This window comes from Centroberyx affinis, unplaced genomic scaffold (genome assembly GCF_046629955.1).
Source record: "Centroberyx affinis isolate AG114_WGS23_722 - 3 ecotype Tasmania unplaced genomic scaffold, CSIRO-AGI_Caff_v1 ptg003145l_1, whole genome shotgun sequence".
In the NCBI taxonomy this organism is placed as follows: domain Eukaryota; kingdom Metazoa; phylum Chordata; class Actinopteri; order Beryciformes; family Berycidae; genus Centroberyx; species Centroberyx affinis.
The window spans coordinates 26,184-50,583 of record NW_027281205.1 but is presented as its reverse complement, the minus strand read 5'-3'; the positions used below and the strand labels follow the sequence as shown (position 1 = coordinate 50,583).

The window sequence follows — 24,400 nt, the reverse complement described above, 5'->3', positions numbered from 1 at the left end:
GGGAAATATTGTACTTTTTACTCCATTACATTTATTTCACAGCTATAGTTACTAGTTACTTTTCAGATCAATATTTTATATTAATATATAAGATTAGCTTCACGTTGACAACTTTAAAATGCTGCTTACATGTATATGTATGTCAATAAATCAGTATTAATATTCCAATAATTTATGAAAAATATAACTCTCTAAATCGGGACAGTTTGCATAATGAGTACGTTTACTTTGATACTCTAAGTACATTTTGCTGCCAATATATGTACTTTTACTTAAGTAAGAGTTTGAATGCAGGACTTGTACTTGTAATGGGGTATCTTTACATTGTTGTATTGCTACTTTTACTTAAGTTAAAGATCTCAGTACTTCTTCCACCACTGGTATATAGACATATACAGAAGAAGAAGAAGAAGAAGCAGTTTTTCGTTTTTGTTTTTTTCTTTTTTACGGGAAACAGGATAATAAATAGAATCTAAGAGATTTAAGTCTATCCTCCAAGTCTCTACCCACACTGCAGCCCAATAGGTGGCGGTAATACACCTTTCAGTTGGATGTCAGCCGCCTCAAAAATAAAGAAGAAGAAGTAGTAGTAGAAGAAGAAGAAGAAGAAGAAGCGGGGGGGAAAGGAAGAAGAGATGCGTTTTTTATTTTCGTTCATACCATACACGTGAATTAAGTTTGCTAATTTAATTTGGGACTAGGAGTATTCAAATCAATGTGTGGTAGGTGAGTTTCTTTCTGACCTCCTGGTGTGCTAGCTTACCTGACAGTGTAAATGCTGTGTTCTTGTCCACTTAAATTTAATAACATTTATAGTATGTCAACAAAACCCCCTGTACTCCCAGCGAGATTTGACATAGGGGCTCAAATTTATGACCTCTGATATCATTAAACATGTATGGGCATCTTTGGTGTCTTGCTCAGGGTGCTGGACTGTCCACGTCGCCGCCCCCCTCTTTGGCGAAAGTGTAATCACATTGTAAATGGTGCAATTATCTACTTCATCGACATTCTCAGTAAAAGGAAGTGTCCCCTGTATGAGAGTCACCGTTGATGAAAAAGACAGAGTTAACTTTTGAGAAGGCTGGGATATTTTGTGTTGGGGAACCACTAATTGTACTGCAACTGCACTGACTTTCAAATCACCTAACGTTAGTATTTGTTTACAATTAACCTGCCTGCCAAGAAGGCGATGCTGTGTATTGCTAAATTGTCACAAGTGGTCTGAGATGAATCCACTCATCTTTTGAATCAGATTAATGAGGCTACTCTTTTCCTCTTTATAGGTCCATTATCCCCTGCTGAGACATCTTGAGCATAGCAGTCCTGGAACAACACCATTTACACCTTCAACAGTAAGTGAAAATGACTGCGTTTTGAGTTTGCAACCATAGCAGTTTTGCCTAGTTGATGCCCTTTGTAGCACAATTCGCATTTCTTGCTTTGAACGTGAAAGGCTATCTACTCAAAGCAGGTCCTGCTAGTCACACAACTCATCAAGTCGGCATCATGCTGCTAAATAGGCTCTCTTAGGGATGCACCAATATTTTGGCAGACTATCAGTATCGGCCGGTATCAACTGTACGTTTTCTTCTAGGAGTGTGTCATTTAATGCAACTGTCAATTTAGCAACAGAATAAAATTAGCATGGTCTTTTGTTTAAAAAACAAACAAAAAACCACTAAATTATCCTAAATGGGCATGTCTGAAAAGTGTAACCTGTTTTGCACCTGCATTTATACTAAGACTTTTAGAAAAATACATGTTGGTATTGGCTGCTATGGGTGGGAAAATATCGCATATTGGTGCATCCCTATCTATTTCATACAGGCATGGCCTTCTAACAAGGGCTTTATTGGCTTAACCACTCAACTAGTTATCTCAGTATGCTGAAAATTTGAATGCTCGTTAGGGTTGGGTGAAAGTCTGCATCCTCCTATCAACCAGTCAGGATCACATATATCACCGATGTACTCATCATCATGCCGGGGGATTGGAGAGGGTGAGGGTTGGACACACAGACACATACAGTATAGGCATGATAATTGCAATTCAGGCATAGCTTTTAAATGTGCAAGGAATTGCATTTTTACATTCTAAATTATAGTTTAAATCCTGAAACTGAAAAAAATTAACACATACCAAAATCAACTTGAACATTATTTGTGACCCTGCGTGTGCATGTTTCAGTGTCAGTGTTTCCCACCTATTGGTCAAGATTGTAGTCGCTGACTAACTTAAACACCTAAATAAATAACGGCCACAATTATTCTGTCTACCATTTCTGTGTAGCCTAATATGCAAGGGCAAATGAACTCAATGAAATGAGTTTGCATTGCGATTGAAAAGTCAGCTTTGTATCATCTTACTTGTAGTCCAACAAAGTATACCGATATATACAGGGAGGAAGGCAGTATAGTGGACTTACTTACTAACTGAGCCAAATATCGTTTTAGACAAGCCATGCTGATATGAGGCGTCTTGGTCGAACCCTCTGAAGATCAATGCTGATCAAATCAGGATGAGCCCATACAACCCTATGGTACTCTGCCCTATATAAGGCGAGCACACATCCTCTCTGCATCCACGATGTCTTCAGTGACTCATGGGAGTAACAGGGTGACATGTTGGAGAGCTCCGCCTGTGATCACAAAACTTAAAGTTGCCTAGCATATCTATCGGTCTATTTCACACAGGCTTTGCCCTCTAACAGGGCTCTATTGGCTTAGCCGCTCATCTAGTTGCCTCAGCGTACTGAAAATTTGCATGCATGTGCTCAGCCAATCAGGATGAGCCTATACCCCCTATGGGGGGTGTATAGGTGAGCGGCCCCTCATTCAGCTTCCACTTTTTCTTCAGCGCCTGACGAACAAGTTTGCCTAGGATGGCATCATCTGAGACCAACATCGCTAAATACTGCCCAGACTGCCCCGGCCTGATCGCGTTCCGCATGAGGCGTGTTTCGAGTGCTTCGACCCGGAACATGCTGCTGACGCGGTCTCCGACTTGCCAGATTGCAGCAGCTGCAGGGCCCTTTCCATGGTGAGACGCCAGCAGCCTTGGGCTCATTTCAAATGCTATCAGCATCAGCGTTCTCCTGAAATCGAGCGCCACTGTGATGACAGTGAGGCGGAGGCCGGCGGAGACAGCGATGACAACATCTCCTCCGTCTCCGACTTTTCCAATGTCCACGGGAAAGCTGCTATCTGCCACTCTGGTCTTCCCCCGCTCGATGACGCGCTGGCCACTCATTTTTCTCCTGGCTCAACCAGCTGGTCTGGCAGCAGGAAACATGCTCCTCCTCAATCCAGAGACAAGGAGACAGTGGAACTCTTCAGCAGGATTTTCCACCTGGCGGCTCAGACGGCAGCCGTGGCCAATAACCTGGGCCTGCTGCGGGTGTCCCTATCCACCGCGTCGACAGGGAAATCCTCCCTCACCACTTCTGATTTGGATTGTGTATCCCGTATTGCGGGACAGATGAACAATTTAACCAGAGTCACTGCCGTCGCAGGACGCATCATGACTCTGTCTACCGTCGGGGCTCGGCACGTGTGGCTCGGTCTGACAGCCCTTCAGAAGAAGGACAAGGAGGACCTGCTGGGTGCTCCGCTGTCGCCTGACGGGCTCTTTGGCGCATCCGTCACCTTGGCTACGTAGCGTTTGCAACGCTTAGAGGAGGAAAAGGCTCAGCTACGCCGTCATCTGCCATTGGCATCTTCTTCCACTAAGCAGAAGACTTCATCGCAGGACTCGAGGGAACGGCGTACGACAGCGTCCAAGAGGCGTGGACGGCGTAATGCGGCTTCCTCTTCCACTACGTCCTCTTCTTGCCCCCCACCGGCCCCGTCCTCGATGCAGCCCGCCTCGCCACCAGCCCACTCCGATATTGATGCTCCCCCTCCGCCACCTGCCCAGAGAGGACCCTGAGGTGTTAGTGCCGTGGTAATATTCCCATTGTGTCTTGTGTGAATGATGTGAATTTGTTTGTTTGTAATAAAACAAATTACTTCTTCCACAAAGAACCTATTCCTACCACCCTGATGGCCGATTGCTCTCTGTCCTCCTCCCACAAGGGAAACCAGCCAGACCAGCGATCACAGCCATCATTTTGCTCTCTGCTCGCTTCCCACATGGGAAGCATGGCAGAGCGGGGAGCAGTTCGGTGGGGGGGGTAACCCCCCCCTCTGGTCTTCGAGCCGAAATGGGGCGGCTGACAGTCTCAGCATCACCAATGAGAATGGTGAGACTGCCACTCATTCTGGTGGCACCGGCCCACACGCCAGCACCGTGGTACGCAGAAATGAAACAGCTGCTGGTGGCTCAGCCCTGGACAGTTCCCCAGTTTTGGGGGGCATTGTCTCAGGCGAACGGAGCGACAGGCGCGATGCCCAGCCTGGGACAGCCTCTCAGGGTTTGGTTCCTGAGAGGGACAGACTGATGCACACTGGACTGGCTGCGAATGTGGTGCAGACCATCCAGGGCACGAGGGCTCAATCCAGCATTGATAGCTACAAGGCTAAATGGTTGGGCTTTCAAAAATGGTGCGGGTAGTGGAACATCGATCCTGTGAACTCTTCAGTTGGATCTGTTCTCTCTTTTCTCCAGTGCCTGCTGGAAAGGGGGTTGGCACACTCACTATTAAAGTGTATGCGTCAGCAATCTCTTCCTGCCATGAGGAGTTTGGAGAGAGGTTGATTTTCGACCACCCCCTCATGAAGTGTTTTTTTGCAAGGGGCTAGGAGAAAACGCCCAGTGGTGCGTTCCACTGCCCCCCAGTGGGAGCTGCCTTTGGTCTTGGAGGCTCTTTCTAAGGAGCCTTTTGAATCGCTTAGGCAGAGTTCTCTTAAGCTGTTGTCGGTCAAGACAGCTCTGCTGCTTGCTTTGACCTCAGCTAAAAGAGTGAGTGACTTTCGGTTCGGGCTCTTTCGGTCCATCCATCAATAGTTCTTTTCGGTCTAGGACAATTCAGCTGGAGGCTTTCTATCCTCCTCCTCATGGTGAGGAGAGAGAGGACCGTTTATGGCCCCGTGTGTGCCTTGGCATGTTATGTGGAACGCACAGCCACAGTGAGGCACAGACAGCAGCTTTTTGTGTGCTATGCAGATAGTGTGGCTGGCAAGCCCCTGTCAAAGCAGAGACTCGCCCACTGGCTCTGTGAGGGAATATCACAGGCTTATGTGCTGGCGGGTAGGGACCCTCCTGCAGCCATCCACGCGCACTCGACACAGAGTGTGGCTGCGTCGACGGCACTGTTCAGTGGAACAGGTGTGGAGGAGATCTGCACAGCGGCGTCCTGGTCGACGCCCTGTCCATTCATCAGGTTCTATCTGTTGGATGTGTCTGGGTCTTTCTCCAGTTCTGTACAGTACTGGTACACGAGACCTGTGAAGAAATTACCTAATATGCACGAGTCTCTCGTGTTGTAGCTCGATGGAGACCGGCCACTGGGTTGGCCAGCGCTACACCTTACTGTTTTGTCAACATGATTTAAGTGTAATGATGGTTTTCACACCCCCCATTCTATAGACATGGGTGTGAGCAGAACCATATCTGGCTGACCTATTGCATTGTTACACCTTACACATACACATACAATGTTACACATTGTTTCGCCCCCTAAGCCAATAGAGCCCTGTTAGAAGGTGAAGCCTGAGTGAAATAGAACGATAGTTACATATTGTAACTCTAGTTCTATGATCACAGGCGGAGCCCTCTAACAGCTCGCCCTGCCGCTCCACAAGTCGCTGAAGACTTAGGTGGATGCTGAATGAGGGGCCGCTCGCCATTTATAAGCGTGAGACCCCATAGGGGGTGTACAGGCTCATCCTGATTGGCTGAGCACGTGCATGCAAATTTTCAGTGCGCTGAGGCGACTAGATAAGTGGCTAAGCCAATAGAGCCCAGTTAGAGGGCTCCGCCTGTGATCATAGAACTAGAGTTACAATACGTAACTATCATTCTATTTCACACTGGCTTTGTCCTCTGATGGGGTTCTATCGACTTAGTTAGCTTCACATCATGAAGCCTCCCCATTTAATCCTCTTCGAATTCAAATCACATCCCTGTGAATTTAAAATGTTTGGCTATGTTGCATGTTGTGCATAACTATAAAAGCCATACTGTACTCATAACAGCTGTTTTGGGGTAATCTAACCAACACATTCCCATTGCAGTGGCATATCGTCGAGATCGAAGAAGTATTCGAGAGACATATGAAGAGCACTTCCCGCCGAGAGATGTGAGAGAGGTAAGGGGAGACATCTTACATTGTCAAATATATGAGTTTGACTAAGTTTCGTAGGTAATATGCAAGTACTAGTGGTTACTTACAAACGATCCCTGGTATCATGACACTGCTATTGTTCTTTAAGTTGTTTTCTTGTGGTTAGTGGTAGTTTGATTTGAACTGATTGTATTCAGTCACTTTTGTTCATTTTGTACCCATGACCATATATCTATATATAGGCTAAGCCAGTCTGGAGACTATGGTGGTGTCTAGCACAAGACTGCCACCAAGTATTATATGTTTGCTATTTCATTCAAAGATTGTATAGTAACTCAAGATGCCTTTTGATATAGTTGATATACAGCATTTATATGATCACAAGAATCATATTCTTTCTTTCCTGAGGCTCAAGTGTTAGCACAGAGGAGTTCAGATGTACAAGTGTCCCTATCTCTTATATAATGGGATGTTAGGACTCCTTGGAGAATAATGAGTCTTTTTGACCAGAAAAGGAGCTCACCTTTTCCTTAAATTGTACGTTAAACACCATTATTGGTTGGCATAATGATGAAGTAACCTTGAACCACTGTAGGAAATTTAAAAAAATATTTGCGGGGCAAGTTTTGCCCCTACAGTCTAACTCATCTGCATGTGTACAGAATGTGTGTGAGAGAGAAATATGTCAACATTGGAAAAGGTGACTGTAAAATAGGATTATTTTATATGAGAATTAGTAATTTTCAGCATTAGGATGAAATTAAGGTAAGTTTAAGCATTCTACAGTTCTACAGGCTCCAGGTCATTGTCTAAGGAGCAACTTTATCTTCAAGCAATGTATATTAATTAGGGCTGCAACTAACGATTATTTTCATTGTCGATTAATCTGTCGATTATTTTCTCGATTAATCGATTAGTTGTCTGGTCTATAAAATGTCAGAAAATGGTGAAAAACGTCGATCAGTGTTTCCCAAAGCCCAAGATGACGTCCTCAAATGTCTTGTTTTGTCCACAACCCAAAGATATTCAGTTTACTGTCATAGAGGAGTAAAGAAACCAGAAAATATTCACATTTAAGAAGCTGGAATCAGAGAATTTTGACTTATTTTTCTTAGAAAATTACTCAAACCGATTAATCGATTATCAAAATAGTTGCCGATTAATTTAATAGTTGACAACTAATCGATTAATCGTTGCAGCTCTAATATTAATGACACCACAGATTTTCCTCTTGGCTCTTTGGTTCCTATATTTGCGAGATATCTTTTTTTATTTATTTTTATTTAACCTCTATTTAACCAGGAAGTCCCTTGAGATTGAAATCTCTTTTCCGAGGGAGACCTAGCCAAGACAGCACACCAGTTACAGTTTAAATAGAAATAAAACACAACAGACAGGGAATACAAACATCAGTTACAATTATAGTTTAAATAGAAATAAAACACAACAGACAGGGAATACAAACATCTAACACACAAGGAAGAGACTATATCCAGCTCAATTAAGGCAGTTGCATCTCTCAGTTACATGGACTTTTAACATGGCTTTAAATTTTTCCAAGGGGACTAGTTTATTAAGATGTAGTGTGCTCTGCAGATTATTCCAAGTCCAGGGAGCAAAGTAGGAGAAGGCTTTTTTCCCAGCTCTTTTTTCCCCAGCTCTTTATGAATATCTGCCCATATTCATAAAGCTAGACTGAACTCTGGTGCAGTTGGAATAGCATGTTATTTATGAAATTGAGAGTTGTTTCCTTTTAGGCTCTCTCGTATTTAAAAGTGAAGTAGCCTTTTTTGTTGGGGCTAATAACCTGAAATGTAAAATATGATATGTCTGACTTGTTTCAAAGCTGTAACTTCTGGCAATGGTGTCCTTTCAGGTGACAGTCCAGAGAGTTGTCAATATTGTTGAAAAGAGGGGCTCTGTGACTCGGCCAGAGCTGGAATACGATAGAGGATATGATGAAGACCAGTGGTATGGTGGTTCTCGAACTCACCAGGATGCAAGAGAATACCGTGGCGAAGGCGCTTACCCATCCAACGATCGTGGATACACTGATGACAACCCCAACTTTGGCAGTTTTCGCAGAAATTCCTCTCCCCCGCTAAACGTATGGCAAGCTTGGTTTGAAAAATCTATTGTCTTTTATGTTGAAAGTTTAACAGCAATTCACTATAAAACACTATATGCACATCAGAGGGTCTAGTTTTGAACCGTGAGCATATCTACTAGTAAGGAACATAATCAAACAGCATCCCAAAGTAGTCAGGAAAAACCTGTGTTGATGTGTTATTTATAATGTTAATTTTGTCTTGTAGGCCTAACATTTTTTACTGTTTCTGGTAGTGTCACAGAGAATAAAATGTCCACATTTGTAGTACTTTACAATTAAGGTCGTTCTGATTCAGATTATTTTTTCAGGAGGACCCGTACTCCCACTACAGTTCAAACAGAGATGACGGTCATTTAAGGCGTCAAGTAGAGATAAGGTAATTCATATAGATTCTGCTATTTGACCAGTTTGATCTCGAATTCTTTTTGGAGCATCCTTATGATGTGAAATTGTTACTTGGTGAATTGTTGTCTTCCTTCACTGCAATTCAAATGCTTCATGTAATGCTTGTACTGACCTCTAGGTGGAGGCAGAGTTCTGTCTTTTCCAAGCTGGACAAGATTTGGCTTTTAGAATTTTAATCACTTAATGTGTGTTGCTGCATGAAATGTAATTGGGGAGGAAAAAAACTAATTGAGCCTTAATCTAACGCTAATTTCGATATTCTGTTTCAGTAAAGTTTGGACTAGGCCAGTCCATCAGTGATGAAACACTCAAAGCAAAATTCCCTCCTTTAAAGACATTATCATTGATGGTGAAGAATATTCCACACATTGTTACAAGCTGTTAGATAGACATTATAGTAATACAAATACTTTAGTCAGAAAGTATGCTTTTGGGAAATATATTTTGTCTCACTTTTCTGCTACTGTACTGCACTCAAGTTTTGCCCTTGAAGCTTGGCCACACACAACAGCTAGATCCACCTAGCTCTACCCCATACTGCCAAGACAACCTTCTTGCCCTAGCCAGTTCAACATGCCAACACTTCACGGGCCAAGGCCCCCCTTCCCAGGAGTCACACCAGGCTAGAGACCGGGACAAAGGGCACTAGTGTCTACTCACTGAGCCAAAGAGCCAACCCCCCCAGAGGAAAAACAGCTGGGCCACTCCCTCTCCAGTCAAACACCCACACACTCCTCAGGTTTTCTGAGCAGCCTATGCCCTCTGTGTCCTTTCTGTCCAATTATATCATCACTGGATTCATCTGAAATGGACTCATAATGGCCATTTTTAAAGTCCATTATTTTACTGCACAGGAGATTTGCTGAGTACATTTGCCAAATTACTCAAATAACTAATAAGGGGCATTCTAGACTGGAGATTGTGTTTGTTTCCAAATTTCGAACTCCATGTTGGGCAGTTACTCACTATGCGTCGCAATAGCACAAGTCAGAGGAAGCGTTGTGAAGCAAACAGGGCTCACACTCATACATACAGGGAGAGAGGGGTGTGGGATATAGACAGGGGGTGCATCACCCTAATGTAACTCTTGGTAACAGAGGCAGGGCAAATTGGTTATCCTGCTCTTCTGTGGAGTTCTTGACCTCAGATGATGAATGGCAGATAATGAGTAAAATGAGAAACCAGCTAATTGCCAGAAATGCAACTTAAAGTTATGAGTCACTCTCCCTTTGAACCATCAAAGTTGCCAAATTAAGCCATGTCTTGTTTAATGTTTTTTGTAAACTGGCTTTGTGAATTCATTTAAAATTACTTGAAGTATTGATGTTCCTTCTTTTTTTAGAGCATAAACAGACGTTTTTTGTTAGTGGATAATTATCAAAGGAAGCGAAGGGAATAAAGATGCAAATAGTATCAGTTTCGTATTTTTGGTATGGCTGTTTTTCATTTTTTTGCATTATTTTTTCATCTTATGGGACCCAGGGATAATTTTAAGCTTCAGATGACTCATCAGATGATTGAATGGGTCTGACAATTTTCTTGCTGTGTTACTCAGTACTCCGAGGGTACTTTTTAAATCTCTGCCAGTGTGAGACATGACCCTTTTGACTTGTGTTGTTTTATGTCAAATGTCTGACCTTTCCTGATAACTGCTTGATTTGTGCTTATAGAATTCCTGTTTGTTCCTGAACAAAGCATATAACTCCTTTTTTTATCCATAGCCTTGTGATGTTAGTTTTGTAGGGGCACTGAAATACTACAACGATGGCAATTAAGTTTATTTGGCAAATGGCAAGCTGAGCCGTGGCTACTTCAAACAGGCCATAAGTCGTAAAAGCTTGAGGCCTTGTTAGGCCTGCTCTTTGTTTGGGATGTGGCTTGAGTTCAGGCAGGGGTCATGACAACCAGGTGCCATTGGGTCATTTATACCTCTGGTACTAAAGCATGTTGTTTAGGCACCGTTCAGCCAGGAAAATCATAGGGATCAGGAACATAACTGGTGATGTTTCAGTACATATGCTAGGCCTATCAATTAGTTGAAATCTGGAAACTGGTAATTATTTCACATGGCAAAGAAAGTTGGTTATGTCGTTTATGACTTCAGTTCCCGTGTTTAGCCAATATCATGGTTCTGCCGATATTTGAAGATAAATTTTAGTGAAAAAAATACCCATCCCTTTTTCTTCTGAAAAAGGGTTCTGTGTCTGTAGTCGTGACCATAAACTCACTCCTGAATTTGAGATGCATTTATTATTATTATTTTATAATAATCTATTATACCTATTTTTTTCAGGAGCAGGAGCAGAGGCAGCCCCTATTTCCGCAGCAGAGGTCGAGGGTCAGCCCCTCGAAAGTCCACACCAGACAGGGGAGACCACAAGTTAATGCCGCCACTTCCATATACAGACCGAGGGTATAGTTTTATAGTACACAGCCTACCCTTTTAAAATGTAATGACAGAACATGTAGCATGATTATATTCATTTGAATAACCTTGCACACTGCAAAAGGTATTTTTCCTCCTGAAATCATGTACAGTAGGACTGTCTAAAATGACATGAAACATGGCCTTGTTATTCAGGCGAAGTTCTCCTTATATCAAAATAGTCTACTATAAAATCCTATTTTATACAGCACATCTGGCTAGTTGCTCCACTTTTTACAATTTGTTTCCACCTCAAGGCATCATGTACGTAGATAGACATGGATAGACATATCTTGATATTGCTCATTGTAAGCATGAGGTACATTGCAAACTGCATTACATTTATAATATGCTTAATTATCATCAAAGACTGTTCAGAAATAAGAGAGAATATCCCAGAAAAAACAAACAAAGTGGGAGCCCAGTGGACCGGGGTGTTAAAGTAAAGTGCTGGTTGGGTGAAGTGCTATATAAGTCTGCAGCCTGTTCTTACAAATTATGCACCAACTACATTCAGTTGCACTGGAACCAGCAGAGAAATAGGCCTAGTAACTTGAAGCAGATATTTGTTATCTGAAGTTGAAGCTGCATTTGGGCAAGATTTTTATGTAATAATACATCCATCTTATCAAGCTAAATCATAAAGTAGGGCTGCAATAGCACAGAGCATCCCACTCCCCTGTGGAGACCCTGCAGATTTCCCAATAGTTCCAGAGAAATTCCGGTGTCATGTGTATATATACTTCTCCACCCACAGGCAGTAATGAATTGGTGAAATAATGACTGTCTCCTAAATCACAGCCAGCGAGCACTCTGTCCAGAGAAAGCCGGACTCACCAATGTTAGATTTTGAGATTTTGCCTCTCTTGTCCGCTTTGTATTCTCTGGTATAAAGCGATCATAGACTGACCGGCTATGAGCGTATTGTGTGCAGTTTACTGATGTCATGTTATGTGATTTCTGGGTATTGAAGTTCACATTTTTCACTTACCTCGCTGCCATTTGGGGCTGCCAATGTGCAAAGTTGGTAAACTAAAAGTTAATTGCCAGGAAGAATTAAGAGAGCAACCTGGCACTGCCAATTTTATTTTGGTTTTTGCAAGAGGTAGATACTGATTTCAAGCCCTTTTGTTAGTGCAGTCATTTTTTTGTCTCGTCACAAATATTCACCTGATTTGTATAATGCACATGGACATAGAGCTGTGACTTAAGTGCTTTGGGAGGATTTGATGGTCTCTGGAACTCCATTGTCGCTCTTTGTTTCCTCAGGGAGGACCATGATAACTACAGGCGGAGAGAGCCCTACACTTCTGTACGGGACCGTTCTCCTATACGGAGGGAAGGTCAGCCACCCATACCTGTCCGTACAGGATCAAACACCAGCAGTAGGAGCTATTCCCCTGACAAGGACAAAGGCTACACCTACCAGCAGCTCCAGCAAAGGCGTAAGTCCTTAGTCATCTGTGGATGTCAAATAGCACAAGCTTAGGATTTTGAAATGGAAAATAACATAATTATATTACAACAAAAATAATAATAACCATTACACGTTTGTTTGAATTTGGTCTCTGTGTTTGTATGTGTATCACTTGTCAATGTTTTGATTGTACATGTTATTTTCCAGGATATGAAGAGACTTGTGGCCATAACAGGGAACTTGGTAAGTTTCTAGAGAAAGGCATTTCACATGGGCTTAGTGGTCAGCACAGCCTAAGCCCACTTCTTCTTTTTAATTGTGCCTGATATTGTGTTCCAGTGATGGAAAAGTACCACAATTAAATAAATAAAATAAAGCTAAATAAAAAAAAAAAGAATAAATACAAAAATTGGAATAAAAGGTAATGCAATATATAAACAGATACAACTAGAAAATAAACAGAGACAACTAAAAACAGATGGAGCTTTACATAAAGGTGTTTATATAAAAACATAAAAATGAACGCACTCTCCTGCTCTGACTTCCACCTTTTGCTTTCTAATATCTGTTGTGGAACTAGCAATAACGGACCTGGCAATCTGACCTGCTGCCCGAGTGGATAGTATGTCTCTGAACTCCCTGACACTGTGATTGGCCGCTGCAGGCGAAACCTGAGAGAGCATGGCTAATGGGAGCGCTACAGTGGAGTTGTGAATTTCCTCCTGTCTAATCAAAAAATTGCATCAGTGAAAAGTTGGAATTATGCAGAAGAGCGACATGGGGAAATTGAGAGTGCAATTTTTGTCCCTGCAGCTGTCATAGCTTGTGCAATGACAGCAATACAGATCAGTTTCTCATCTTACTGAGACATGTAATTATATGTCTAAAAGAATTAAGCCATTCTAAGTGAAGCATCTGTTTTCAGAGGTGGTGTGTAATATGAGGGGTCAGGGTGTGCTGGAACACGTTAAGATGTTAATTACACTCACACCATGCACACTGTTAGAGGCTGGGAAAAGGATAGCCTTGGTTTATTGAGGTGGTTTGGCTTTCGATTCAGGGTCTGACCTTTTTCTTCAGTGAGAAAGCAGTTTACGCACTGACTTAACAGATGTCTTCAAAATCACCTTGTCCGTCATTTTACATGCTTTCTGTTCTTTTGTGACTTCTCACAGGCTTTAGAACTTTAATTAGCAAAGGTGAACCAGTGAAATTTATGGCTTCACATTTGCAAAAGCTTGTTTTTGAAGTGATCCGAGATGGTCAGAATTATTAGGCTGAGGGAAAGGAGATTGGACAGTAATTTCTCCAGTGTTAATGCTTTGATTTCTAACATGCATAAACATATTAATGTTCTGGAAGCCTGGTATCCATGTTGTACCCCCCTTTGAAGATGCAATAAAACAGTGAGAAAACAGTTGTCCCTCCCACCTCCACCCCCATCTGGAACGCTAATTAGGCCAGCACATCAAAGTACACAGAACAGGGTTTTTGGTGATAAGGAATACTCACCGGGCTTAGTGATACACATGGAGGCTCTGTACAATGTCTTTTCACAAAATGTTGGTGATAATGTATGATGCTGTCAAACTCTCTGTTATGTCTAGGCCATCTTAAATATTGATATAAATTATTTGTAAGCACTTCAGCAATAATGCATTAAAGCCAATAAACAACAAAACTGGCAAGCATGAATTGAAACGGTGTTAAAGAAGAATAAAATATGGAAATTCAACAAGAATAAGATAGATGAAACAAATTACAAAATGCAAGCCTTAAAGGACAATGCCAGTTATTTTTAACGAGTAGATCTTTTCTGTTTTTGCCTTGACAAGAGTTCAAACCATTCTAGTGTATTGTTGCGTATCATATTTATCGCTATTATTTTTGGTTGCATATTTTGTGCTGATTAATCATTCATCAGCTTTCCTTATATAAAAGAAAGTCTTCCTATAACAGCTCAAATATGAACACTTGAAAGAATGAAAATACTACACTAACCTCAGTAGTGAGGCATTTTTTCTGAAAATGTGTGAGTGTGTCATAATGTAGCCTCAGTGGAAGAGCTCCCTTTTGTTCTTCCAAGATACTGTATTGAGGCACAAAGAAGAAATGGAATGTCACAAGTGAATATAGATATTATGGCCAGCATAGCATTTTTGTCAAATGCTGTGATTTTCTTGGATTTTCAAGGTCTACAACTCCTGTCAAGGCAAAAATCACATACATGTACACACGGCTATTATCCTTTACCTATCCCTATTAATCCAGATCAAGATTTTGCAATGAAATCCATGCTGATGTACAGTATGTGTCATGACATTTTCTTCCCAATTAATAAATAGGCATCAGAAGGATTGAATGAAATCCAGTGAATAAGCTAGCTGTGGCATTCCAGTTGCTCCCGGCTGACATATGCCCTTGTTAATGCCCCTGATAGGGGCCACAGCTCAGACTATTGTGGCAAGATACATTTGGGACTAGCCATCCGTCATGGCTCAGTGCAAGTAGAGTGGCAGCACAGCATGCCCAGTGTGCTCGATAAGAAAAGAATGCAGCCTGTGTGCCCATTGACCAGCTGCCTGTTGGCAGTACCTCAGTGTAGACTTCAGGTTGTTAGCCTTCTTAGATGACTCCTATGTAAGTTAAATGCAGTTTGCATTTTCAAACAATACTTGGATTGTGTAACTCAGTATATTGAATATTACAGTCACTGAACAAAGCAATGAACTTAAACTCGTTAAAATACAGTTAAATGAAATGGTCCACTATCCAAGACCGTGTTTGCATAGAATTTTGTTAACAGCAGTCAGGCAGGTCTTTATTTCTGCTTCATTACACATTATTGAGTTTCAATATATAATCTGCATTGTCTATGCTAAAAAAATTATTTCATTTGCATAGGCTCCACACTCTCCGCTTCTCTTTAATTTGCAATTCATGAGCATCTGCTCCTATGCATCTGTTACTAATCATTCGAATTACTTATTATTATTATTATTATTTTACCACAGATTTTGTGTGGCTATAGGTATTGTAACACTACCTGTATATTACCAGCTTTTCCTTAGACAAATGTATGGTCTTTTGAAGATGGTGGGAACAATCAAAATGTATTATTTTATCTTTTATCTAGACTTATACTTGGTAATGATATTTACATTTTAGCAGCCACAAATATTGGGTGCATTTGTACTGCACATTGACTATTAACTGTGGAACTACCTCCAAGTTTCACTGGGTGTCTCACAACCTGAGAGCCCTGTAGTTAGTAGGAAAAAAAATCACAAGTCCAAGTGTTTTTAATTTTACCTTGGCTCTGTCTCATCGCCATGGGAGATTCCTTAAATAAAAACAAACATCTACAACTTGGCCATATTTGTTTTTTATAGACATATTGGAGCCGGCAGAGCACAATATTTCAATTTAGCCACAGCTGAACTCCTCGACCACTATTGTGTGGGAAGCTCCAGCAAGAGAGTGTAAAATAAACAGCGATTTATACTGTTCAACTGCCTCATAGCGTCTTATCCTCTCCATTGTTCACTGTACAATAATAAGTGAGTGATTGCATGGTGGCTCACAGTAGAACTTAAATGATTGTTCCCCAGTGTGTTTTTAATACAGAGCAAAATTAAATAAAGGAATGTTTTGGTGGTCCTGATGTGTTCTTTATATTACCCTGTTTTTTAATAATGTCTCCCCCTGTCCACGGTTCCTTTGTTTACCATAGGCATCTGAGGTTGATTGTCTGCTGGTTTGCTTACTGCTGTTTCCATTTCTCATGACTCTTTCTCCACAGATAAATCCAGCGTACTGACTAGCCACACTCTCAGCGACTCTGTGGACGGGTCTCCTCGCAGCTCAGTATCATCAAAGGTAGGACCAGCATGTGAAGGCATTCTGAACCAGTATCACCATCACATTAATATTTTTACTAGGATAAAATACAGAAGCACCTAGTGTTTTTAAAGGCTGGAAAAATAAATTTGCTTTAATGTGAGCAGTCTAGAAACTAGTAACTTCATAAAATTACTCTCTTTCCATTTCCTAAAACACAAATTTATTGCCCAGCATGGCAAATGGAATCTGCCACAGATTGTTTTTATGTGATTCACTGTAGTGCCCACAAAACAGGGCATGCGGTTCATGGCCGTTATAGTTCCCTTTTTCTTGTGGTTTGACATGGGCGCGATGAACGTGGAAATGTTCATTAAGTGTGTCCCACTTCCTGGGATGGAAGGATGACAGTCCCAGGACTTTGTTAATTGGGGAAGGGGGTGTATGAAATCTTAAACTTACTTTTTTCAGCTGTTAATCAATGTTCATGGCAATTTTATGTTGAAACACATCCATCCTAGTCATAATCACAATACATCACATACTTATTTTTTCCTGGATTTTCTGTGCAAATCCTGGCTGCATAGTGGTGTTTTGGTGATTTACAGAATTTTGCACTCACCATACATGTTACAATCTTTCCCATTTGCCCACCCTTCCCCTTTCCCTCCGTTCCTTCATGCTGCATTTTTCAAAATCACGCAGTAGGTGGAGAAAGGCTCAAAGTGAGGGTATCATGACTCTTTAAAGTCTAGAATAAGATACTGGAATAAAAGGAAATAACATATTTTCTTTGATTCAGGCCCATGTAGGTTGTTATGTTTCCTTTAATTGTGATTGATGCATTTGTGTCACAGGCTTTTCACTTTCATCTTTGGCTGTCAGGATCCTTTGATCAGAGAGATGTATGTGGCAAAGCATTTCTGTTTACTGTTGACATGCTGCAAGCATAATGAGGCATGTGCAGAAACAAGAGCACAACACCAGTAACAGAGCAAAGATGGCTCTCTTCAACTTTGTTACAGACTTTGAAATCAGAACCAGTTTCTAAACCTGGTGACCTGAGCTCTAACCCTTAACCTTTGGCCTGCCAGGAAAACCCCCCTGCATCTGTAACGGAGTCGGAGGAGGCAGTGGCTGCCAGCACGGAGCCAAAGACACCAGAGGAAGACTTCAAGGCCCGCCGGGCGCAGGCCATTGCGGCTAAAGCTCTGGAAATTGAGACGGTAATGAGATTTACTCGATCAGACGCCACAACTGCTGTTAATTCTCCATTATACTGACTGGGTGTTGGTTTTGCCATAACTTTACGCCAATAACTTGTCTCCATTGGCTTTATTAAATCTGAATCCTTCTCCATGAGGATCGGTGGGTTTCTAAATATTCTGTGGCCAGATACACATATATTTGAGAAACATGTAACTTATTATTTTGGTGGAGAGAAGGAGGATGAGTCGGCAGAAAAGTCCTAAGCACCTCAGGTTGTGACGCTTCACATGGCCTGCTATTTGGATTTGCGCTGCTTTTCCTCCCCTTCAACACACTACGCTACAGTACCACTTATCTGTTCCCGTTAAAGCAGGGCGGGAAATGCCCTGCAGGATGCAGCCGGCCCACCCACAGTGTGGTACGTCTCTTGGCATTAGCACACACATGCTTACACTGCCATTTCTAACCAGTCTACAGCTGTGGTGAGCGGCAAGAGCCTCTACTGTGTCTTTACAGTAACATCTGCCCCAGGCTCAGCTAAACACACACTGATCCATCACTGCCATGGAAGGCCAAGCTGACTAGATCAAGTAGTGTGTTAATGCTTGGGCAGGAGCTGGTGTGGCGAAGACGTCCACTGACTGATTTAGAGTGACGGCTCCGATCCACAACATTTCCTCAGCCCGCACTATGAGACAAGCCTGTCACACACAGCCACCAAAAACCTTCACTTCTCCATCCTTTGTTGTAACCGTTTAAAAATAGGCTCTGAGACCACTGAGACTGAACAACGAGGTCTAGATATATACAGTACTGTGCAATCTAGGGTCTTAGGACCCTAGATTTTTTATATACATTTCTTAGGAGTCTTAGATGTTTATTTGTTTTCTGCATTAGTGTGTCAGTAGACTGCTGTTTATTGTAAATTTTTGATATTCAGAAACTTTTAATTTCATTAGTTTTGAAAGCATCTTCACTTTATGGATTTCTTTGACATATGCCTAAGACTTTTGCACAGTACTATACAACTCTGTCAGGATTTGGCTGCTTCAGTTAGGAGTGGATTTGTCTCATCAGCGTAGTTCACTGCATCACTGGGTAGGCTAAGAGCCTGCTGTGATACATAATTTCTATGATTGTTTCAAAAGGGAATCAGAAACCCCAAACATAAATTATGCTCTGACACAGTAAACATTCCTGCTTGGGTGCTGCCTTTTTTTACATTCATAACATCTTTCAAGTTGTTAAATAATTCCATTGCAGGCGTGATAAATCGCAGTTGTTTTGTAAACCTTTGTCACAGTACCTCATTCTCTTTGAGTTTGATGCCACTGCTGACCAGTGAAGCAGTTGATTTGTTATCCTCTAATCAAGCAGGGGATTAAACAAAATAAATCTGAACATATAATAAGAACAACAACATATAAAATCAGAAAATAGCCATTCAGTACTTAGCTAAGTTCCTGGGAGTGATTTTCAGAGAAGTTCATTCATCATCTCAATCAGTGCAAATGAAACATATCCATTTCAACTATTAGCCCCTCCATCGAGAGGTCCGGTTTGCAGCTTGAGTGATTAAAATGGCTCTTTTAATATCCCCTAATGTGTACCAGCCCTCCAGTCATTACCCCACTTCCCTTATTACGAAGGACCCCTGCCTGCATCGGCGCTCATTTGAACAGAGCCCCACTAAGTGTCCATGTGAGAGCCGTATGTATAATCTCAGGCCCCTAACGCCCCCCTTCCTCCACCCTATATCCCAACACACAAACGCACACTCCTGTCTGTACCCTCATAATTTGGACCTCCACAAACATCCGATCTGTGTAGAAGCCCACTCTAAGGCCCTTAGTGCTGCCGTCTCTCTGGGGCTCCAGCCCGTCCTGTGTGGCCCTACAGTATCAGGCTGTGGGATCAGTCCATGGCTCCCACTGCAGTGAAGGAACTTAGGCAGAACCTCCCCACAACCTTTTCTCACAACACACAGAGCACGCTCAGGTCAAAAGCACCCTTCCTGTTTGTTCAAGTAACAAGGGAGCGGTTTTGAGAGAATAGCAGTCTGTTTGAAGACACTCCACCATTCCGCAGTAATGTAATGACTTGAATGTGGAGTGACGCTCTTCCTCTCACACAAATATACTCCTGTGCACAGTCCTCTAAGCTCCAGTACCATCAAGGGAAATCTTTTAATTTGAGTTCAGAGTTCATTGCAAGGCCTCTTTTTCCACCCTTTTCCTCTTCCTACTTTGAAGCTTTAAAGTGTATAAAACGGCGTATATGGGACATAATGAAGTGAAAATGTAATCAGTGTCAACAAAGGATGTAGCTTGGGAAAAGCTTAGGGAAGGTTTTGTTTTGAAAGATGGCAAACATAATCAGGCCTAAGTGATTAGAGGGGCGCTGGGTTGTGGGACACACACCACATGCTTTTGTCTCATTTAGCCCATGTTTCCTCTCACATCTTCAAACCTGGAACCAATTTTTGCTTCCCCGCAATAATGCCCAGAGATAATCAAAATGTTTTCCAAAGGAGAAATTTGCACTTACAAGATGGTTTGGAAAGCCACCTGAACTTAGAGTTGTAATGATAAATTAAGGAACAAAGGTTCAGAATAGCCTAAGAAGGCTAGACAGCATGTATGTAGGCAGGGAAGCCAGCCTGCGTAGTTGGAAGAAGTTGACCCTGGGCTTAGTTGGCCACACGTGTCGTGAGTCTCTCACTTCCTTGTGGTCGGCACTGAAGACTATCATTATGTGGGGCCGTGAATTCGCTTGACATGATCTGCAGACATTAAAGCATCAGGCTGAGTCCAAGGAGGTTTAAACATCTCCCACAGTCGGGGATATTTCTGTCAAGAGTTCTCGTCATTCTCATGATTTTCTTGACTTTTCCTCCCCAGTGTGTGCACAATGCATGCTGTTGTGGTACAGTTTATCCAAGCTTTCAGAAAATGGAATGGCATGGATAATAACCTGTATTCCTTTAACACTCAAACTCTTGTGAAGACTGTATTTAGTCTTTGTCAGTTGTCTCGCTGTAGCCCAGTACCATAATATTGGATACATGAACGCATCTTTTTGTCCTAACTGGAGCGCAACAGTGTTCCGACCTGTGAAGCGCAGAATGTGGGTTAGGGATGCGGGAATGAACAGATAGCTGTGCGTCAACTATCTGAACATGCTGTAGCTAGTCAGCAGGGGTATTATCAGGCTGGTACGGAGAGAGTGAGTGTGAGAGAGAGCGAGAGAGAGTGAGAGATAGAAGGGGAATGCAGGAGAACTTCAGACATCTAGGGGCTGGAGGCATCGCAGATTTTTAGCTTTGCATTTAATTAGCAGGTAGAGCAGAAAATGGAGACCCCTCATTTTCTCCCTCCTGAGAGCATGGTGGAGTGTGTATAATTTCACTTAACCTTACCTAGCCCACTCCAGTCACAGACACACATACAGTACGTACACACTTTATGTGCACCTGTGACTTTTGGACTGGAATTCTCAACAGAGTCGATTTGGTCTAAAATGGGTGGGATTATTAATAGAAGAAAGCAGTTTAGCCCTGAAAAATCTTGACAGTAGCATGGCTCACTTACGTCAGCTGCTGGAGACCTGTTTTTTCGCTTGAGTAACGCAGTGAATGTTCCCATGTGGTGAACTGTTTCCATCCTTATTGTTCTGAGTTAAATGTCATATTATTGTTGTCCTCCTTTTCTTGACCTTTTCCAGTTGTTGGGAGTCTTGTCCCACCCAAATGAGCTACCTCGCTCCCAGAATTTGGTCTCAGAGTGCACCTTGATAGTGGCTATATGGGTAATTTAAAGTTTCAAATTTAGGACACTGGAGGATACTGTCTTGTACCAAACTGTCTTTAAATATTGTACAGACTCTCATTCCCCCATTTTTTCCTTTCTCTCCCTGATAATAGCACTCATACACCTTACCATGTCAAATCTAGTATACTACCTTATTGCAGACACTTTTTATTGCTTACAACCACCAAGAAGCATCATGAAATTGTCAATTAACAGTCTTGTCACAATCATTCAATGGTTTTACAAATGTTCTTGTGATCAGCACACACAAAATGATGGGTACACGATCATGAGTCAGCCTAGATGCACATGATGTTGAAGTAACAACATTTGTGGTTTTAAATTTCCCCATAGCTGACAGGATCCTGGAATATAGCCGTATAACCGGTTAACCTCACATCCTGCTCAAGGCTGGACATTGATTGAAGTTGACAGGCAGCAAGTTTCTTTACGCCTTGAAAGTTACCAAAGCTGCTAAGTTTTTTATTGTTTTTTTACTGCATTCAAGACACAGACAGACAGTATCAGATAATGTCACTATGTTGTTCTCCAAAAAAAAAGGCCTGTGCAGCCCAGATTCCTAAAATGGCTGTGCGGTCTGAACATGACACAGTTATACCTCTAAGGAAGCTGGAACCATTTGATTAAATCACTACTTTGAAGAAGTAGGTCACATCTCTTGCCACTTAAGTAAAATTGATGTGAAGAATGACTGTTTTCCATCTGACAAAGTGATTAGTGCCAACTGTTCCCAAAATAGTAAGCTTTGTCCACTGGAAAAATGATAGATACATATTTTATAGATATTATGATAAATGTTTTTTATAGATAGTTTAGTCTCTTATTGTACTTTTATGTTAATTTGTGCAAAATAGAATTCATGTTTCAATTATTAACTAGTAATGGAACCACGGTTTGATTTCTTATTTGTAGTGACTGACAGAGTGCAGCCTTTATGTTTTTTTTTAAGCATACTTTTATTTATTTTAACTTATATTGAGGGGAGAGGGGAGCTGGGCAGGATTAGCTGAACCCTGGAGGACCCTGCTGTCCCAGACTGCTCCTTGACTGTTGGGCCACTTGATAGGCTGGTGTGAAAGTTAGACCAGACCTTGCCCTCTAGGAGGCATCAGCGCAGGGCCCCACATTGAGCCTGTTCGCCCCAGGTGATAAAGGTCTAGTGAGCTTGCACCTGGGACACTAATAAAGAAGTTAACAGCCGTTTTGGGTAGGCAGTAAAATGTGAGCGGGACGTGAGAGCTTGTTACAATGTGGTGTGAAAGAACGCTGCAGACCCACTAACATACTCTGACACCTCGGCTCCCTTTTGTTTCGGGCGGACACACACTTGCATGGGCTCGCACACACACATTCACACACCTGTTTCATGGAATACACCTACTTGCCAGGACTGGGTTCATTAAGTTCACAGTTTGGCGTTGGTATGATGAGACCAGGTCTGGAACATTCACAGCTTGTGTTCTGGATAGGACTGCTCTTTTTTTAGTGATGTCAGTTTTAATGTTTGCTCTGTGGGCTCTTATGAATAAAATGTCATTTCCTTTTATATAAGTTATGTATGCTTCATTTTGTCATAATGAATATTAATGAGATTCCTGACGTGATTGGTTTTTGTACAGCTGTACAGACAGGACTGTGAGACGTTTGGCAGAGTGGTGAAGATGTTGGCGGCTAAGGAGCCCAGTTTGGACAAAATGCTGCAGACCCCACTGACAGAGAACCTGTTGGAGATCAAGCAGCGTTGCCTGGACGACCTCAAGCACTTCATCAAGGAGCTGGACCAGGTCATACAGCAGCCGGAGGCCTCAACGTAAGAAAAAAAATGTCCATCTGAACATGTCAGTGAAGTGACAAAGTATGGAGTCTTAAAAATCTCAATTTAAAACGACTGGGGGAAACAATGTGCCAGCTGGATAGGCTAATTTGACTTTTTTTTCCAATGCACTTTGACTTACAATATCATGAAATAAGGCACACCACTCCACTGGTTTGCATCTAACTTGATTCAAGAATATTCTTTGAGTTAGAGTCATATGTATTGGAAACAAGTGAAAATATATTGCATCATTGGCAGTTTTTTTTCTCTTGTTTTAGAAAAAATTATTTTAAGATTCAAAACTAGATTAAATGACTTGTTGAAATGGACATTTTTACAGTGTACTAGAGGAGGGACGTCTGGAGGGAGATGTGTTGATTCAAGTTTAATCAACCTATAATTTCTATGCATGCCTGAACAGTCCAGTTTTCAAGCCGTCTGTTGGATTTGGTGGAGTAGTTTTCATTATTTTCTAATAGTTTAATCATACATTGAGGTCATTTAAAAAAGACGGTAGAAACGGTAAAAAAAGGTAGAAAGGTAAATTAAACAACAGTTTGCCTTACTGTGATCTCAAGATTCTAACAAAGTTGTTTACATTCAGTTTGACAGTTTGACCTACATACCCAGGTTGAGCCCAGACTACATTTTAAAGTAAGTTAAGTGAAATGTTTGACTATTCACCCAGCTAGAGGCTTGGCCATAGTATTGCTGAATCATACTGATTCAAACTGTTCTATTTAGGAATAATAACGAGGAATAAAAGTATTCGATAATAAAGCTTTTCTATCATAACCGTTCTCTCAATCTTGATACTGATATGGAGAGAATGGTGCATCCAGTATCTGTATTTCTTAAGTGCAACTAATGCTAACTATCACACAAGTATTTTGCATTATGTTTTTTTCTGTCCGCTCTTTTTATATTAACAAGTTTCATTTTTGTGTTTAGATTATACATTTTTGTCTTGTTTTGACTTACAAGTGAAAAATGTGTGTAAGTGAACAATGTTTTTAGATTTTCATATAGAATTTTGTTGTAAATAAAAGTTACGAGGTCTTTAAAGTGAAACATCTTTTCTCCTGTGTTTTGATATCTATCTCCCATTAGTTACATTCAAGC

General features: G+C 41.6%; 1 protein-coding gene across 2 annotated transcripts; it reads left to right on the top strand.

The window, feature by feature from the left end:
* The first annotated feature begins 594 nt into the window (after positions 1-594).
* Positions 595-24,282, top strand: LOC139659576 (periphilin-1-like). Of its 2 annotated transcripts, XM_071537886.1 has the most exons (11): positions 595-722; positions 1,287-1,355; positions 6,177-6,250; positions 8,103-8,333; positions 8,645-8,712; positions 11,035-11,154; positions 12,436-12,611; positions 12,791-12,826; positions 16,386-16,462; positions 17,518-17,649; positions 23,082-24,282. In XM_071537886.1, coding segments are annotated over exons 2-11 (1,110 nt in total). In that variant the 5' UTR covers positions 595-722; positions 1,287-1,354; the 3' UTR covers positions 23,277-24,282. The 2 variants fall into 2 exon arrangements, with proteins under 2 accessions (XP_071393987.1, XP_071393989.1); XM_071537888.1 differs by lacking the exon at positions 12,791-12,826.
* Positions 24,283-24,400: the final 118 nt, after the last annotated feature.